This window comes from Gracilinanus agilis, chromosome 3, assembly GCF_016433145.1.
Source record: "Gracilinanus agilis isolate LMUSP501 chromosome 3, AgileGrace, whole genome shotgun sequence".
NCBI lineage: Eukaryota > Metazoa > Chordata > Mammalia > Didelphimorphia > Didelphidae > Gracilinanus > Gracilinanus agilis.
Window position 1 is genome coordinate 164,450,391 of NC_058132.1, and position 18,989 is coordinate 164,469,379.

At 42.4% G+C, this 18,989-nt stretch overlaps 1 protein-coding gene across 1 annotated transcript in view; it reads right to left on the reverse strand.

Moving 5' to 3' along the window:
- Positions 1–18,989, reverse strand: part of PKNOX2 (PBX/knotted 1 homeobox 2) — a 166,394-nt gene that overhangs the window by 57,633 nt on the left and 89,772 nt on the right. Inside the window, 1 exon segment of the mRNA XM_044668983.1 lies at positions 10,272–10,460. Within this exon segment, the coding sequence (XP_044524918.1) occupies positions 10,272–10,460 (189 nt within the window).

An 18,989-nucleotide genomic window follows, 5' to 3' on the forward strand; every position in this document is an offset into this window, starting at 1 on the left:
TCCAATGGAATGAGTGGAGCTGCCAATCCCAGGTACCTGGAGGGAGCCCTGTTAATTAATTGGTGAAGGGCACTCCTGTCAGCTATCTAACCTTGGGCAGTGAGGCCAGGGTTGGGCTTGTGCTGATGAGGGAAGGGAAGGAAAAGGAAAGATTACAATCTTTCCCAGAGATTGCCCCAGGTCTAAGGAGGCAGTCCTGTGAGGAGTGCACAAGCATTTAGTTCAAGACAGCACCTTACCTTTTTGTCCTACTAACTTTGACAAAGTCTATTGGGAACTGAGCAGTGAGTCTTTGAGAACTCTGCCAATGATTTTCTCCAAGGTGAATTCTTCAGGGAATTGGGAGGTTTAGACACAGGATGGGATGTAAGGCCTGCCTTCAACTATGCAGGAGGGTCTTTGAAGCAAAATGAGTGAAAAGCTTCAAACTGGAATAAACCACAATGATTTTCAGATTCCCAAAGCGAACCAAAGCAAAAATCCCTTACCCTCAAAACCCGCCTAGTTAATCAACTTAAATTATAAAATGACACTAGATATTTTGCGAAACTATTAAATCTGTAGAGCAAAGTATTCTCTGAACTAAACCTAAACCAAATCACTGTTGGACTGGGTTCTAATCCCTTTAATGAATTCCTTCAGCAATTTAGTGAGTCTGAACTTGCATGTCAGAAGATGTGGATTTGAGTTCTGACTCTTCTGTGTCACTATAAGCAAGCCACCTAATCTCTTTATGACTGTTTGCAACCTCTCTCATCAGTAAAATGGGGATAATTACATTTTTCTCGCTTGCTTTTACAGGATGGCTATGAGAAAAAAAAGTATTTTTTAAACTATAGAAGATATATTTACCTCAAAGGATTGACATGATGATCAAATGAGATAAACACTACAGTGATGATCATTATTATTTATAAGGCACCCTGCTAAGGACTGGGGATACAAAAAGGAATTGACAGTCTCTACTTTCAAAGAGCATCTTGCCTTTCTGTTTTACTGTTTCTCAAAACAAAGAGTTGTATCATCTACCAGAAATTTAAAGAAAACTAGATTATGAGCCTTGCATTATAAATGGTCTAGTTGGGGGAGATAAAACAAGGCCTTGGATTAGTGTAGAAGTGTATAACAAAAATATAAAATACTAGGAGGCTGCAGAGGAGGGAGAGAGCTGGATAAGTAGTCTCTTTGCTGGAGAAGCAGATGTCTGAAGATGTCAACGACCTCTGAGCAAGGGTAGGATGAAGAAGTCCTGATTTCCTAGCAGAGTAGATTTGATTTTGTTACCATTCCCAAGTCTGTAGGTAGGGCTCCCATCATTCATTCAGGGTCTCAACCTTTCCCATTTTAAAATACCGAGGGAGCCCAGCATCTCAGGTGGTATCATCCTGAACATTTAGTTTGCTCTGTGACTCAGGATTTGTAGCTCCCCACTCTCTAGGTCTCAGTCTTCAGCCCGATAGAATGGTTGGAGGTATGGCCCTCTTCACTCCCAATAAGCCTAACCTAAAGGTCTTTCCTAGGGAGGGAGTTTCTGTATTCCTAGCACAGGGAGTACCTGGGGAGAAGATGTTGTCTTTTCACAACAGTTTCCCCAGGGTCCCACTAGACTAAACCAAGCGAATACTATTCTGACTAGACAAAAATAGAGTGATTTCTTTTCAAGCTCTTTAGCATCTTTAAAAATGTGAGAAGCATATTTGGTAGTAATAAACTAAACTTCCTAAGCTAGTGTGGAGAGGGGAGCAGCAACATCTCAAGCCTCTATAAACACAATTGGTTTGAATTACAGTTAAACTCTATAAACTCATTGGTCTGGGGCAGGCCCACCTCTTGTGGCTTAGGCAGTTTTCAGGGAAAACCACAGCAAACCAAATAGCAGTCATTCTGTAGCACTCCAGTAATGCTCTAGGACCCGTTGGCTCACAAGTCAGGAATAAACACGGACATTTCCCCCCCTCCTCTGGTGGGTTCCACTAACTCCCATATTCTGTCCAGTTCTGATGCTCAGAGAGAGAAGCCTCCTTTAGAAAGGTAGAACAGCAAAGGGAAGTCTCTAAGGAAGTAAATGGCTTCAAAGAGATTCTGGGTTTCACTCAGCTGTAGCCCAGTGTGCTGCACCTGGAGCCAGGAAGACCCAAATTCAAATCTGACCTAGCTGTGTGACCCAGGGCAAGTCATTTCACCTCTGATTGCCTAACAAAAGCCACTGGAGAAGGAAATAGCAAACCACTCCAGTATCCCTGCCAAGAAAACTCCATGGATAGTTATGGTCCATGGGGACAGGAAGAGTCGGTTGCGACTAAACAGCCAAAAATTCCCTCAGAATCTCTTCTAAGTGATGATGATGGAAGGGCTGAAGGGAAAAGACACAATGAAAAGGGGGAAAAAAACTGGGATTACTTTGGTTCAAAGAAGAGACAAATTAATCAACATACAAATGATTGAAGCAGTTAGAGGCACAGTGGATACAGCACTGGAATTAAGATTCAGGACTACATGGGTTTGAATCCTGACTGGGGAAAGAGTTGGGTTACTTTAGAGAAGTCCCTCAGCCTCTCAGTCTCAGTTTCCTTATCTTTATTTTTCATTTTATTTTTATTTTTTAAAACCCTTACCTTCTGTCTTGGAGTCAATACCGTGTACTGGCTCCAAGGCAGAAGAGTGGTAAGAGTAGGCAATGGGGGTCAAGTGACTTGCCCAGGGTCACACAGCTGGGAAGTGTCTGGGGCCAGATTTGAACCTAGGACCTCCTGTCTCTAGGCCTGGCTCTCAATCCACTGAGCTACCCAGCTGCCCCCAGTTTCCTTATCTTTAAAGTGGGAACATAATAGCACCCACTTCACAGGACTGGGAGGATCAAATGAGGAACAAACATAGGTAAAGGGGTTTGGCAAATTATAAAGCACTATAGAAATACTAGGTCTTCTATTATCACCACATCATTATTGTCGAGTTTGGTGCAGTAGAGATTTGGTGCGAGTTGGTCTCAAAATCAGGAAGACCTGCATTCAAGTCCTGCTTCTGATAGACACTGGATGTATGACCCTAGGCCATTCACTTTACCTTTCTCAGAGCTCTAGGTAATGAGACTCTATGTTGCAGAAAAGGTGACCTGCAAGAGTAAAGAGTTTCTCTACACAATTTAAAGCATAAGTCTGTAAGATATTAAAACAACAGACTTTGGGCACCTAGAGAATCATTTTCTGTATAATCATCTGTGTAAAGGATCCTTATATCCCCAGAAACCCAGAGAAAGGAAAAAGGTTTCAGCTTGCAACGGAGGGATTTGACCTGAAGAATAAGGATTATGATACTCTAAAATAAATGGGTAAATGAGGAAAAGTAGTAGAAATTTTCTTTGTTTCATGTCCTTTCAAACGTCATTGGGAGGGTGGAAAGGGAGATACGGTATGAAATACAGATAATTATAAAAGCTAAATATGTCCAGGAAATTTGTTTTTTTAAACAATCTTTTATTTAGGATGGCTTGGGTGCCATTATGTCTAGACAGAGGAAAAGACTAAATGACCTTGTATTTTTTTTTTTTTTTTGGTAAGGTCCTTTTTAACTGAAGATTTGGGGAAATGAGGTATCATCTCCCAGAGTTGGTGTTTTGAAAAGAAGGGCTTCCAAGCGCCAGCTGCTTGCCATGTGCCTCTCAGGCCACTAGATGTCTCTGCTGATCCACCTGGCCAAGCTGTGGCCTCGCAGGCTCACGGGAAAAGGGACTCCAGCCTTTCAGAAAGAGATGGGATCCGGGACCCTCTCTGGGCTCCTTATGATATCTTGAGTCTCAGAGGGAACTACTTCAAGCCTTGCCTTTTTTGGACAAAGTTTTCCTTAACCACCACCATTTGTAGTGATTTTAGGATGATAGTTTCACAACATCTTAAATGCCTTCGAGACCATCTAATCCCAAACCCTCCCTTTACAGAGGAGGAAACTGAGGCATGGAAAGATGGAGTGACCCACCAGATGTCACTAAGAGAGGAAAAAGCGGAACACAGGATCTGAACTTAAGTTCTTCTAACTCCAAATCTACTTCTCCTCTCCTTCCTTTAAACTACCAGAATAACTTATTCTCTAATAGAATGTAAATTCCACGAGATTCTGTATTGTATGATGTTTGATCTTTGGATCTCTAGCACACAGTAAGTACTTAATAAATCTCTGATTTATTGACAAGTGTCAGTATCTATTTGGCACATACTACACAATGCTTTCTATCATCTATTGCTTTGTATGATTTTATGATTTTTATATTATATTTTATAAATTTATAAACACATAAATATAATTTATATAATATTATTTAGGACACATTGTTTGTATCCTAACTCAATTAAATAAATATTTTTATTTGCTTAATTATCTTTAAAAATAATTTATTTATTTAGAATATTTTTTCATGTTTATATGATTCATGATCTTTTCCCACCCCTCTTCCCTACCCCGCTCCTGGAGCTGACAAGCAATGCCACTGAGTTATAAAAAATAAACATTTTTAAAGCTGATTATGTGCCAGGGACTGTTCCAGGTGCTAGGAATACAAAGTCAAAATTAAAAAAGCAGTCCCTGCCCTCACAAGGCTTATGTTCTTCAGGGGCTGGGGAGAATCCAAGGTGTAAAGAGGTAAGCACATCTAGGATACCTCCAGGAAGGAGAAAGAACTAACGACTAGGGGGAACAGGAAGAGCTTTTAGCGTCAGTGACTCAAAAACTCAGCCTTGATGAAAGCCCAGGATTTTAAGAGACAGCAGCCAAGGGACGGTGCATCCCTGGACTGGGGAACAGCCAGTACAAAGGCACCTGGGATGGAAGGTTGCACAAAAAGTTAAGTAAGCAGACAAGTTTGGATGGATTGTGCCCTGTGAAGAGGAGCAATGTGAACTAAACCTGGTTAGGGCAGTGGTACGTAGCCAAATTGCCAAGACTTTAGATGCCAAGTGGAGTGACTTATATTTTATCCTAAAAGCGGACTCTGAAGAGTCTTAGGCAGGGGAGCGACGTGACTAGACTTGGAATTTAGGGAGATTATTTTGGTAGTGGTGAGGAGGATGGATTGGAGAGGACAGAGGTTGGAAGTCCAGGGAGGGGGCTGTTGCAACAGTTTTAGATGAGAGATGATGAGGACTTGATCTAGGATGAGGGTTGTGGGAGTTGAGAGAAGGGGATTGATGCCAGAGAGATTATAGATTATATATTATAGATGTAGCATCTCCCTGGATTCATGAACAATGGGCATTCCTTATGCACCATGCAGGCCTTGGCGCTCAACTCTAGAATCTTTGAAAGTAGGAGCTCTGTCCTTCACATCTCTTCTAATATCTAGCATAGCGTCTGGGACGATATTTTTTGTTGCTTGATCGGGGAGGAAGCTTAGCCTAGGCCAGGAGCAGGGGTAGGGGCTACTTTTGGCCATTCACCCTTTTTCTGGCAGTCTCTCCCTCCTGTCCCCCTTTTCCCTGGGTCCAGCTAGAGGTCCCTCTAAGGCTAGGAAAAGCTAGATTCCCAAATCTAGAAGCCAAATGCCTATAAACAAACCACCTAATCCTCTTTCTGTGTTGCTCCAGCCAGGGGCTCCAGCCTCAAGGGAGAGGCAGCTCTGGACTGTGGGGACAAGAAACAGCTGCAGCTCTTAAGGAACATTCCTTCCCGGAAGGCTCTGATCAGGTTTCACTGACTGAAAAGGACTCCTCTCCCTGTCTCCTGGTGCTGTGAGCTGAGGGAGGAAGTGGGGGTGGGAGCGGGGAGCTGAGAGCCCAGAGGAAGGGGCAAGGACTGTGGAAGAGGGTGAGCTTCATGCCTGCGAAGTGCTGGGCAGTGGCAGAAGTGGCTCGAGGGAGCTCCCAAAGCTCAGCCTTCCCCTGTACAGGAGTGCTGGTAGGTCTGGAAGTCTGACCATTTTATAACTTCTGTCCTAGAGAGCCGTGTCTCTTCCCCTGCTGCTCTATGTGTTCCACACAGTGGCTGAACCCCCCTGACTAGCCAGGGCACTTCCTGGGATGGATAACCTCCCCAGAGCTTGCTGGGCACATTCTTGGGGAGTCAGTTGAGCTGCTTTGACAGAATGGTGGTCCATTTGTTCCTTAAGGGCAAGGGCTCTCTCCAGTCTGTTTTTGTATCTCCTCCACCTAACACAGTGCCAGGCGCACAGTAGGTTTTTAATAAATCCTCAGTAGATCAGCTTAGACTGCACTGTATAAAAGCTGATATTATTCCCTTCTTCCATCCCTGAAGGTCCAAAGTTTCCTTACAGACCACTGAATCAGTTCTACTATGAAACAACCTCTTCTTCCCTGAGTAGGAGATTAAAAAAAATGTTGTTTTTTTTTAATTCTTACCTTCTGTCTTAGAATCAATACTATCTATTGGTTCCAAGGCAAAAGAACATAAGGGATAGGCAATGGGGGTCAAGTGACTTGCCCAGGGTCACACAGCTAGAAAGTGTCTGAGGCTAGATTTGAACCTAGCACCTCCCATCTCTAGGCCTGGCTCTCAATCCACTGAGCCACCCAGCCACCCCCAACAGCACCTACTTTCAAGGAGGTTGTAATCTCCTGGGGTGTCGAGAAATCCAAAGATGGAGAAATTCCCCTGCTTTTGCCAGGCTGAGATTTTCTGAGAGGGCAAAGCAATTCACAGAATATTCCATTTGGAAGGGACCTTGGAGATCTCTCTGTTATAATCTCACCTAAGCATGGATCCTTCCCACAGTGATGCCCCCAACAATGGGCAATTTAGCTCTTGTTTGAATCCAGCTAGTGACAAAGATTCTCTTATTTCCCATTCCACATTTGGACAACATAGTAGCCTGTAGCAGCAACCAGATATTTTTTGAACTGGTTCAATTGAATTCAGCTACTATTTACTGGGAAAAGGGATCTAAATGACACTCCGAGGAAAGGCCCTACCCACAAGAAGCCTATAATTTGACTAGGGAGAGGAGACTAGCACTCATGGAGCAGTTGGATAGGTATGATCCAATGCTGAATAAGTGCTTGAACTGTGTGGAGGAGGGAGGAAAGGATCATGGTAAGCTTCATGGAGAAGAAGCAACAGTAGCCAGTCCTTGGACCCTGCTTTTGTAGCCTGGCATCACCAAGAAGGTACTTGTGCCCCACAAAAGTAACCTAAGCTTGCCTTGTCTGCCTTGCCCCGCTCCCTTTGCTTTAGTCTTTAATCAGAAAAATCAGTAGTAGAAGTAGACACCTACAGAAGATTGGGAGCTCAGAAAGGTAAAATGGTGGTAGGACTGGTTTCAAAAAAACCCTGAAATTTCTTTCATTTTTCAACACCAATTTACAAAATTAACATTTGGAAGCAAACTATGAGCCAGCAGTTTGCAACAAAGCTGGGGGTGGGGGTTGGGGAGGGTGGGGGAAGAGGAATGCTGGGAGAGGGGGAAGGGAAGGAGTAGGAATGTTGATCCCTTCAGATCATGTTCCAAAGGGGAGAGACCCCTCCCCAAGCCAGCCAGGCAGTGCTGCTATTTTAGGCTGGGGGGATTAAGGCTGAACCATGACGAATGTCACAGAGCACTTTTTCTGCTTCCTCTGGGGCACCCTTCCTTCCCCCAGCTCAAAGGCTCGGATCCCCACTTCTAGCTTCTACCCAGGAAAAGCACTACTCCCATTTCATAGTGTTTTAGAAGTTCATGGGAAACTCATTAAATGAGATTCTGGTCTTTCCCAGGAAAGGACCACCCCATCTTCTTTCTAACTCTCTTTATTTCCCTTATTCTATTGCTCTTTCTCTGTCTAGTCTCCTCTCTTTGAGGAGATTTGAGGTTTTCCAGATTTTTCCCTAGACATAGGTCTGAAGCTTGAAATGGTAGCAATAAAAGTTGACTCTTCCTTTTTTCCAAGATGGAAAGTCCTCTGACTAACCAGTAGGACCAGTTTCCTTTGAGATCTGATTTGTTCACAGCTCATCTTGCCTTCTCCCCTGAACCTCTGCTCCCTGAGATGACCCTGCCAGATTCTGGTCCTTGGCCCCTGAATAGGATTCCAAAGATGTTCTTAAGCCGCCTTTGCTCACTTACTGCCTGCCCAGAAGTCATATCATTTCTCTCTCCCCCCTCCACTCACAGTATAGCTTCTCACTGGAGTGACGCCCCCCTCCCTCCCCAACTCCAGACCTAGAGGTAGAGTTGGAGGGCCCAGGAGGGGGAATCCAGCGCCTCTCTAAGGGCCTGATTATTTCCAAAGACTTGTGCTAATTTTCTGATATGATCCTCACATCTCTGTGAGGCACTAAATCCTCATTACTTTTCCTGACCGATGCATTCTAATTAGATCAACACTTAAAAAAAATTCACAATAGCCACAGGATGGCTTTCCATCTCATTAACTCCTCACTTATTATTTTCATGAAAATTACTGATAAAAATGTGCATCTCCATTTGGTGAGGCCTCACAGCCTCCTCAGCTCCTATCTCGAATCTCTCCCGTCACCGGGGCTGCGCACCGTTGCTATAGCAACCCACAATAATAGAAACTAATAAATTACAAACGAGATGCTCGTTGAGCAATTATTGTCCTCTTTTATGCAAGTTTCTTGCTAATTTTGATCATAAGGGAAAGTACAATAAGACTCTGAAGGAATGAGTCTATTTCAAGAGAATATTAGCAAACAGAAGCCTGGGCGGCTTCTTCAGATCTGTGATAAAATGATTTGGTTATTTCAGGCAATCGAAAGAGGAAATAAACTTCTTGTCCCACACCCCACATAATCCAAAGCCCCAACCCCACACCTTCCACTTTCTCCTACTTTCACAAAGCTCTTAGATAGCAGGGATGGTATTTGTTTTCAGGATGAGAATCTCAGTAGATATGGCTCATTATCAAAGAAATATTCTCTTGAAGTCATCCTCTGTCTGCCTTCATCTAATCTAATGTGTCCTGGAAACAGGACTGTATATGTACAGAATGTCTCCTGTTCTAAAGGACCTCCTGGAAATTAGATTGCACAGTCTTCCTCTATCACCCTTTCTAGCATTTCACAGTTTGATCCACTCCCAATCTCTCTCACCCCACCAGATGGGGCGCTTGAAGAGAATGAGTCATCACAAACCTTTTTCAGAAGACATTTCAATATGTTTAGATTGAAGGAAGAAGAGATAAAGTCATTTTCCTACCCTCCTTGTAGACATACTTCTGAAATGGAACTAGAAGGATCAAAGGAGGGAGGGAATATTCATAGCATAATAGATTCAAAGTTCGAAGGGACCTTAGAGGGCATCTCTTCCAGTCTTCATACAGACAAGGATACTGAACTTTAGAGGACATTAATAATAACTTGCATGAGGTATAACAGGTACTAAGTGGTAAAGCTGGGATTTCTACCTAAGACCAAGGATCCCCGAGCCAGGCTTTCTAGGAGATGAGGACAATAGTGGTATACGAGTAGCAAATAACACCACGATGAGGCCAGACTTGCATCAAGACTCATTCTTGGATGGAAATTTGGTGAATAGATTTCATTAGACCTTTTCTTTAAGTGATGGGACGAAGGGGTCTTTGATAAACTTCTTAAAGTTGGGGGATACAGAGTGATCTATTCCAACCTAGCATATAGATTCTGCCCTTCTTCCTTTCTTCTAGCATCTATGAATCTGAGGTAGAGTAGAGGGAGCTGGAGGAGTGGGATTAGACAACCACCCTGAGCAACGTTTGGGGACCATGAATTGTGTCAACTTGAAATTAAACACTTTGAAGAAACAGTAGTGGGGTGAGAAGAGACGAGAACCATGAGAAGAGAGTGGTCAAGGGAGAGGTGAACTGTCCATCAGGCAAGAAAGAGCTGAAGGACGGTCAGTCTGCCCATAGCGGCCACCACCAAGAGCTCAGGTTGCCCACAGAGCTCCAGCACTAGAGAAAAAGATATGCTGCTTATGTTAAAACCAAGAGCCAGGCTTCCTGGGTATGAGTCTCAGGGAAGACATTCTCCTTCTCCAAGAGAGTTTTTCCACCAGTTAACAAAACCACTTTGCTCAGCATTATTATGGAGGCTTCTCCACTCATAGCATCCCTTCTTCAAGGCTCTCCATATCCCCAGCTGTCTGTCCCAGGATAATAGATGAGATAGCCTTGGGGACCTTGATGGTTAAAGGAGTCAGTGAAAGGCTGATCCCTCTTAAAGGATGTTGGGTGCTTTCCTGATGCCCACCCATTATTATTGAGCCAGGCCCTGCTGAGGAGTCAAAGGGAAAAGAGGAACCCAATGACCCTCCCTGAGTTGGAGGAAACCTATCATGAGATGTATGTTACCTGTGGGTGCAGGTTTATGGATGGTTGGTTGGGGGAATAGGGACCTCCAAGGTCATTCCTGAGCAGGTTGTCACTGTGCATCTTAGTCTTGAGGCAGGTGATGTAACGGTTACAAAAGTCCTTGCAGAGTTCATTCACCTTCTCCAGCTCCAGCAGGTGGATTCTCAGAACCTGGATTGCTTTCACCATCTGGAGAGATGGAGAAGGCAGGGAGGGAGGGAGAGGTGAGGTCAGGCATCAATTCTGATATCATGCATACACACTCATGGCCTCTTCCCACTCCCACCTCTACCACCAAAGGCCACAGAGAAGCAGCACCACTCTGGGTAGCTCCTTAAAGAGGCCCTGTCTCCAGAAAAGCTACCATAGATTGGAGCAGGAGATATGGAGAATTCTCCATCTCTGGGCTAGTATAGTTCCAATCCAACCTCTTCCAGGAAGCCTTTCCAGACTGGTCCCTATTCTAACTCTTCAACATGTCAAAATAATTTCTAATCCACCCCCAGGTATACATCAACATACTATTTTTCCCATCAACATCCTTTTTATAGTAATAATATATTCTGATAACCTGATAACTCTGATGAGGAGCCCTTGTAAGCCCATTGAGCTCAATGAAATGGTTGTTCTTTGAAGAAAAAGTTATTGAGAATATGGAAATAGGTCTTGATCAATGACACATGTAAAACCCAGTGGAACTGCTTGTTGGCTATGGGAGGTGGGGTGAGAGGAGGGGAGGGAAAGAACAGGAATCATGTAACCATGGAAAATATTCTAAATTAATTAAATAAAAAAACCTTTAAAAAAGTTATCGAGGCATTTTGTCTATATCTATATATATCTATATACACAGTCATTTTAACTTCTCCAGAAGGAAGCCTCCCTTGTTAAAATTAATAATGTTTAATAATAAGAGTGAATATTTTTGAAAGTGCTTTAAAGTATGCAAAGAGCTTTATAGGTGTTAGGTCAGTTGGTCCTCCCAGCAACCCTGTGATATAGTTGCTATTATTATCATCCCCATTATACAGATGAGAAAACTGAGCACTCTATCTACTCTATCCACCGCTTAGCTGCAAAAATAAAACAACTAAGCAAAAATATTTGATAGTCACTGCATCATGCAGAATATATAATATTCTGTCCTGGCAATTCCCCCGTTTCTCTGCTGAGAGAAGGGAATGGTTCACTATCAGTTGTCCAGGATCTTTATGGATTTTTCATTTACTCAGTTCATCTTTATGTTTTTTGATTTACATTGTTGTAGTCATACATACCTGATGTTTTTGTATTGTCTATTTAAGGGAGTACAGTGCAGGAAGCATAGGACCTGGAGTCAGGAACAATTGGGTTCAAATCCTGTCCCAGACACTTACTAGTTCTGTGACCCTGGGCAAGTCACTTGACCTTTGCCTTAGTTTCCTTATCTGTAAATTAGGGATAATAATAGCACCTACCTCTCAGGGTTGTTGTGAGGATGGAATAAGATACTCATTGTAAAGTACTTAGTATAGTAGCTGGCGTATAGTAGGCACTGTGTAATTTCTATTAGTATTATTATAACTCCAAATTGAAATCTAGAATATTTTAGCTACAGCATAGCTCTACCAACAGTGTTATCAGTGTGCCTATTTTTAATCTTTTGTCCTATCTTTGTGAGATAGAACCTCAGTTGTTTTAATTTGCAATTCTCTTACTATTAGTAATTTGGAGAATGTTTTTATTTGGTCATTTCTAGTTTATAATTCTTCTTTTGTAAACAGATTTTTAAACAGAGCAAGAGCTCTGGACGTTATATACTTGTTTTTGGATACCAGAATCTAATCAGTGATATTTGATGCAAATGTGTTTGTTCTTAAATATGTATCCTAAGCACCTCAAAGGGTACTACTTCCCCTGTAGGCATTCAATCACTATTTTAAAATTTATTTATTTTAAACCCTTACCTTCTGTCTTGGAATCAATACTATGTATTAGTTCCAAGGCAGAAGAGCTATAAGGGCTAAGCAATGGGGGTTAAGTGACTTGCTCAGGGTCACACAGGTAGGAAGTATCTGAGACCAGAGTTGAACCTAGGACCTCCCATCTCTAGGCCTGGCTCTCTGTCCACTGAGCCACCTCAATCACTATTTCTTGACTGACTCACTGACTCAGTTTGTCTGAGGATCTAGGTCAGGATCCCTGAGACACCTAAACATATAAAGCCATCCTTACTTCTCATGTCTCTTCCATCTATCCTCCTCTTCTTCAGCCTTCCTTCCATCATGTTTGGCTCAATGACTTCATAAAATTGCTCCCTTCTTCTCTCTAGCATGTTCTGAATGGCCCAGAATTGCTGGGCTGGAAGACACCATAGCAGATCATGCAATCCAGCCCTTGCCTTCAGGTTGTTAAATGTCTAAACAATCCAGCACAGATGGTTGTCACTTCCCTTTTTGACACTGTCTAGAAATAGACTTAGAGCCTTAGTAGACTTCCCAAGGTTTTATTACTCTGTTGGTTAAGAAGTTCATTTTTTATGTCCAGCTAAAATCTTCCCAGCTTTCAGTTAAGCTCCTTTACTCTTATTCAGTCTTCCATAAACATGGAAAACAACTTGATAAGCACCTTACTTATAAAACCTTCTTATAAGTCACCTGAGCCATCTCTTTTCCAGGAAAAAATGATTCTAATTTGTTTCACTTTCTCCTCATAGAAGAGGCAGTGTCAGGTAAGGGAAAGAGCAAAAGGTATGGGATCAAAGGATCTGACTTCAAATCCTGATCCTGCTACTCATTACCCAGAAGCAACAACTTCTCTGGGTCTCTACTGTCAAGTGAGGGAACTGGACTCCACAGACCTTCTTCCTCAGCTCTAAATGCCATGGCCTTTTCCTACTCTTTAATCATCTTGGATGTTCTTGGCAACTTCTCTAGTTACTCCATGTTCTTTCTAAAAGTACAATAAATGGAAAAGGACGTAATATGCTAGTTTGGATTTAACCAAGAAATACAGCAGAACATGACTTTTATGCATACAACCATTATCTTAGTATAATTTCTGGCACATAATAAGCAGTTAATAAACTCTCTCCTTCTCTCCCTATCTCTCATTCTCTCTGTGTTTATTTTCCCCATCCTGCCCTCCACCATTTTCTGCAACAGAATCCCTTTGCCTCTTCATGTTCTTCCATCTTTTGATCACCTATAAACCTGAGGCTTCCTTACAAAGTGGTCTATTCTCAGGAGCAAAAACTCAACAGTAAAAGCAGAGAGTATCATTCCTTATTGAATTTCATTCTGATGACTAGTTTTCCAAGATTATTTTGAATCTTGTTCTTGTTTTCCAGGGTGGGAACATTTTCATGGAACATAATATCCCCTGTAAAACTGTTAAGCACAATCTCCATTTCTTTACCCAAGTATTTCTTTTCTATGTAACTTCCATATCATAAGGTAGTTCTGTGACCTTGGGTATCTCAAATTAAACTCAATGGGAATTAGTTTCTTCATCCAGAAAATGGTTAGCCTAAATGTCCTTTGAAATCCCTTCCAACTTTACACTTATTATCTCTTTATTTCTTATGAAATACTTTTCGCCACCATCCCTCATTCCCCATTGCCCATCCAAGTGCAAGATTTTAGAATCACAGAATGTTAGAAATGGAAAGGACTTCAGAGTTCATTTAGAATAATCTGCCACTGCAAATGGGCATTGTCTTTAAAATGTCCCTGGCAGATGTTTGGACAATCTCAGTTCAAATGTTTCCAGTGAGGGGGTAACCACTATCCGATACGGCAGCCCATTCTTCTGCTAAACAGTTCTAATATTATAAAGTTTTCCCATAAGGAGTTGTATCATAAAATTATACGTTATCTCAGCGTTGGAAGAAATCTGAGAGGTCATATAATCTAACCTGTTTCTAAGCAGGGATTCCTTCTACAATGTTGCCAATAGGGGGTCAGTCAATCCTGCCTCTTCTTAAACACCTCCAGGGAGAGGCAACTCCTAAATTCTCAAGGTAATTTATTCCTCTTGAAAAATCTTAATTATTAAGGACATTTATCCTTACCTTGCGGGAAGCTCTTTCAATTGGTTCCAATCTACCAATTGGTTCTAGTTTGGCAAAATTAGTTAAGTTTCTCTTTCACATGACAACTCTTTCAACACTTAAAACTATCTTGATCACCTCTCTCCATTTCAATTTCCTTCCCCCATGTGAATTCTGCCTCCCTGTATCTTCCCTTCATTGATTCTAACTCTTCATTTTGAAGCTACTCAGAGCACATTTAAACCCTATTTCACATGTCATCTCTTCAGACATTCATTTGAAGACAGCTATGTTGTTCTCCCTAAGGCTTCTCTTCTCAGGGCTAAATGCCCCTAGTTTCTTCAATTATTTCTCTTGTTTTAAAGCCCTAAACCGGTTGCCCTCTTCTGGACTCAAGATAAATTGTTGATATCCTTCTTGAGATTTTGGGACCCCAAACTTAATCACAATATTTCATATATGGTTGAACAGGGCAAAATACAGTTGAACTCTTTTCACCTTTATTCTGGATACTATGCATCTATTAATCAACTATTGCACAAAATGAAAAAAACAATAAATGTCGAATGAAAGAATAAATGACTTGATGGATGGATGGGTGAATGAATGAATATAACCTTGCAAAAAACCCATATGCCTGCTTCTCTAGCTATTCCAAACCAGTAGAAAAAGAGGAGGGGGGTCTGTTTCCATAGGAGTGACCTGAAAGACTAAGATCTCTTTAAAGGTTGGTGGTGAGGTGGACACAGAATCCATCCTTATTGGGGCCCCAGGAATTGTTCATTAATAGGAAGAAGGAACCAAAATCAGAGTACTCCAAGTCTTCATTTATTTTCAAGGGAGATCTTCCAGCATCATGGAGACAGAAACAAATCTACAATGCCCTAGAGAAGAGGCAGGGATAGTAGGCAAGGATTCCCAGGATCATCTATTGATGAGACCAGGCCAGAGCTGATCTAGTGGCAGCTACAGAGCTGAGTAGAGCTCAGTCTGAGGAATTGTGTTCTTCCTAAGGATAAGGTAGCTTTATAGAGTGATCCTGGAAGTCATAAGAGATGAATTCCAGTTCTGGCTCTGATTCTTGTTAGCCATGTGTCCCCGAGCAAGTCATTTAAACTCAGTTATCCTCGGTTTCTTGATCTGGAAAATGGGAATGAAAATAATCTATTTAGGATCCAATTTGTAGAGGAGTTATGAGGAAAGTGCTTTATGAAACCCCTTAAAGCACTAGATGAAACGTAGGTTCTTTTTACTTATTCCAGGTGACCTGTGGCAAGTTTCTTCTAGCCTCATCTTCATCTGCAAACCGGGAAGGATAATTCTAGCTTTCTATTCCTATTAAGGAGAGTTTATTACCATTAAAAATTCATGGTGTGGGCAGCTGGGTAGCTCAGTGGATTGAGAGCCAGGCCTAGAGACAGGAGGTCCTAGGTTCAAATCCGGCCTCAGACACTTCCCAGCTGTGTGACCCTGGGCAAGTCACTTGACCCCCATTGCCTACCCTTACCAATCTTCCACCTATAAGTCAATACACAGAAGTTAAGGGTTTAAAAATTAAAAAAAAAATCCATGGTGATCTCTCTCTTTGTAACAAGTATTATTATAGACATGAAGTAGCTTTGGAGCAAAAGAGAAATAATCCTGAAATCATAGCTATAGAGCTAGAAAGGGCTTTAGAGATTATCTAGTCCAACCCTCTCATTTGACAGAAGAGGAAACTGAGGCCCAGACAGAAGATGTGTCTGGCCGAAGTCACACAGGCAATAAGTAGAAAGTCTATGATTTGAAATCAAGTCTTTTGATTCTAAATCCAGGTTTGGGAAGGGGGTCAGGAAGAGAAAAGAACAGGGATTAGAGGATATTGAAAGTGCAAATAAGGAAGGGCTAGTGGGAGATAGTCTCACACTGCCATAAACTAGCTTGGTGATTTTGGCCTCTCTTGTCTGTAAAATGAGGGGATATATTAGATTAGGTTAAAGTTCTTAGAGACAAATACACATTTCACAGAAATCAGCATAGGTTTTTCTTGGATGAAAAGCTTAGGTATTTTTACCCTAACTCCTTTGAGCCTGAGGCTCTCTGGAGCATAAAGTAATTTCTGACCAGCAGGAACCGCCCAGGCAAGGGGAGGCTGGACCAAGGACTAAAATGAGCTGTCTCTGAGCAAGGTTCGTGGGACCCCCTTACATTGGCTTGGACCTCCTACAACAGGTTGGGGAAGTTGTGGCCCGAAAGTTGAGGCCCTGCTCCAGGGTTGGCTCTGTGGTCAGGAACCAAAACCTGTCCCCTGAGTCACGCTGGAGCCTCATTAAAGCGGGGCTCATAAATGTTAAAAAATTTACACATAAAAAAATGCCATGCATGAAACTGAACCGTACGTTTTACAGCTCCGGTTTGAAATCTTGCATAATCTATAAAACTTCGGCCCTGTGCCACTGGGGCCCATAAATCAGATTTTATAAAACAAAAAGCCTTTACCTTTCAAAGGGGTTTGGGGAACTTGCAAATTTTACAAACTTTACCAAGTGCCAGCCAGTGGCTGCTGGGGGGTAAGGGGTGCAAGGGGAAGGAAAGGAAGGAAAGAGGAACTCCCAGGTGGGACAGCGTGAAGAAAAGGTCTGTAGTTCAGGTGAGAAGGTAGTCAGGTAGCCATAAGACCAGAAATAGGGCAAAAAAAAAAAAATTCCTGGATGAGGCTACCCAAGGGCAAATAGGTTTATATTCTAGAAAAGACACATTTAAGAAACTGGTATTGCTAATATAGGTTATGAAAAATTTCTTATGAGGACCTCAAGGGTTTAAAGACCCATGGGCAGATAAACAACAGCCTAGAGTACTAGAGACTTGAATTCAACTCTATAATTCACTAATAATATAGTTTTTAAAAATTTTAACTAAGCATTTTATTGTCGTTCAGTCATTTTTCAGTTGGGTCCAATTTTTTGTGACCCCATTAGGATTTTCTCAGCAAAGATACTGGAGTGGTTTGCTATTTCCTTTTCTGGCTCATTTTATACATGAGGAAACTGAGGCAAACAGGATTAAGCAAGTTGTTTAGGGCCACACAGCAAGTGCCTGAGACTAGATTTGAATTTAGGTCTTCCTAACTCCAGGTGTGGTGCTCTAGCCACTGTGCCACACTTAGCTGCTCCTGTTTAGTGTTTCAAAAAGCACTTTCCCCAAAACAACCTTGTGAAGTAGGTAGCTTGAAGCATTATTATTCCCCCTTTAATGATGAAGAAATGGAGGTTTTTAGAAGGGAAGTGACTTGTCCAGGATCACTATGATTGTCAGCTGCTGAGGTGAGAGTCAAACCCAGGTTTCCTGATGATGTACCCCCTGCTCCTGGCACATAGTAAATGCATAACAAATGCTTGCTGATTCATTAACTCCAAGTCTAACACTCTTTCTACTTTATTATATTATATTATATGACCTTGGGCAAGTCATTTGCCTTCTTTAGACCTCATTTTCCTCACCTATAAAATGAGGGACCTGGACTAGATGGCCCATTCTCACTCTAACCTGACGGTGATAGATAGGGAGCAGATGGAAATCTCTAAGACAGAAGGTTCTTCTGAATCCTAGAAAGCCTTCCTTGATATTCTTGGCAGTTCTGTGGAGAGTGTAGCCAGTTTTGGTTAAAGGTTGCCATTTCAGGTAAACTTTAGAGCATGGAAGGGCCATGGAGAAAGGAAGGAATCAGAAGAGGGCAGAGAATGATAACAGGCAGGAGGGGATGGTGGGGCATGTTCTAATGGTAATGGGAGGGAGGCGACTCTCAGCCTTGCAGGATTTGGGGGAAAAAAAATAAGGTCTAGAAGAGGCCAGGGTCTGGGGATGAGGTATTTCAAAGGGCCAAAGTTTCCCCAGACCCAAGTGTCCCCCTGACAATCCCATTTATGAAAGTCAATATTCAAGGGCAAAGGAAAGCTGCCCTGACACACATATATATAAAAAATAAATCTCTCAATTATCTCAGCTCATTTGCTTGGGGTCTCTCATTTTATGTCCCTGCTCGGCTGCGCAGTATATCTGTCTGGATAAAGAGTTACAGTCCGCTGGGCTACGTGTGCGGGGTTGTAAAAAATACAGATGCCAAATTAACTGACTGTGGCACTCGGCAGCTGATTGAGCTGATAATGACGCGATCTGACCTTTTTCTAATTTCTAATTATGTGCATCTCGGCTGTGCTGGCGACATGATTCTTGTTCTAATGACGGCCCCCGTGGCTGGCCTTTTCATCTCCTCCCTGACCATGTCAAGGCAAAAGGTGGGAGGGGGCAACGGGCTTTGGCTGATCCCCCCAAGAAAGCCCTCACCCCAAGGCTCAGGGAAGTACTCTGGTGGGCAGGTACAGGAATGAGGCTAAGGTGAAAGACCTAGGAAGTATGCTTAATTAATCAATCAATGCTTCTCTGGCGAGGTCTATACAATCAGAGAATCGAGCAATTGCCCAGTGAAAGCAAAAGCAAGTCTTTGGTTCTTGAGCTAGATTCTTCTAAGCCCACGAGTGGACGAACTGTCCACATGAACCAAAGAATTTCCCAAAGAATTAGCCAGCCATCTGCCCAGCAGCTAAGAAGGTCAAAATCCAGGCAAAGCAAACACCTATGACATAAATCCAAGGCCTGAGAGTTTCTTCCCTAGAATATGCTCGCAACTGACCAACAGAATATTGGAAATT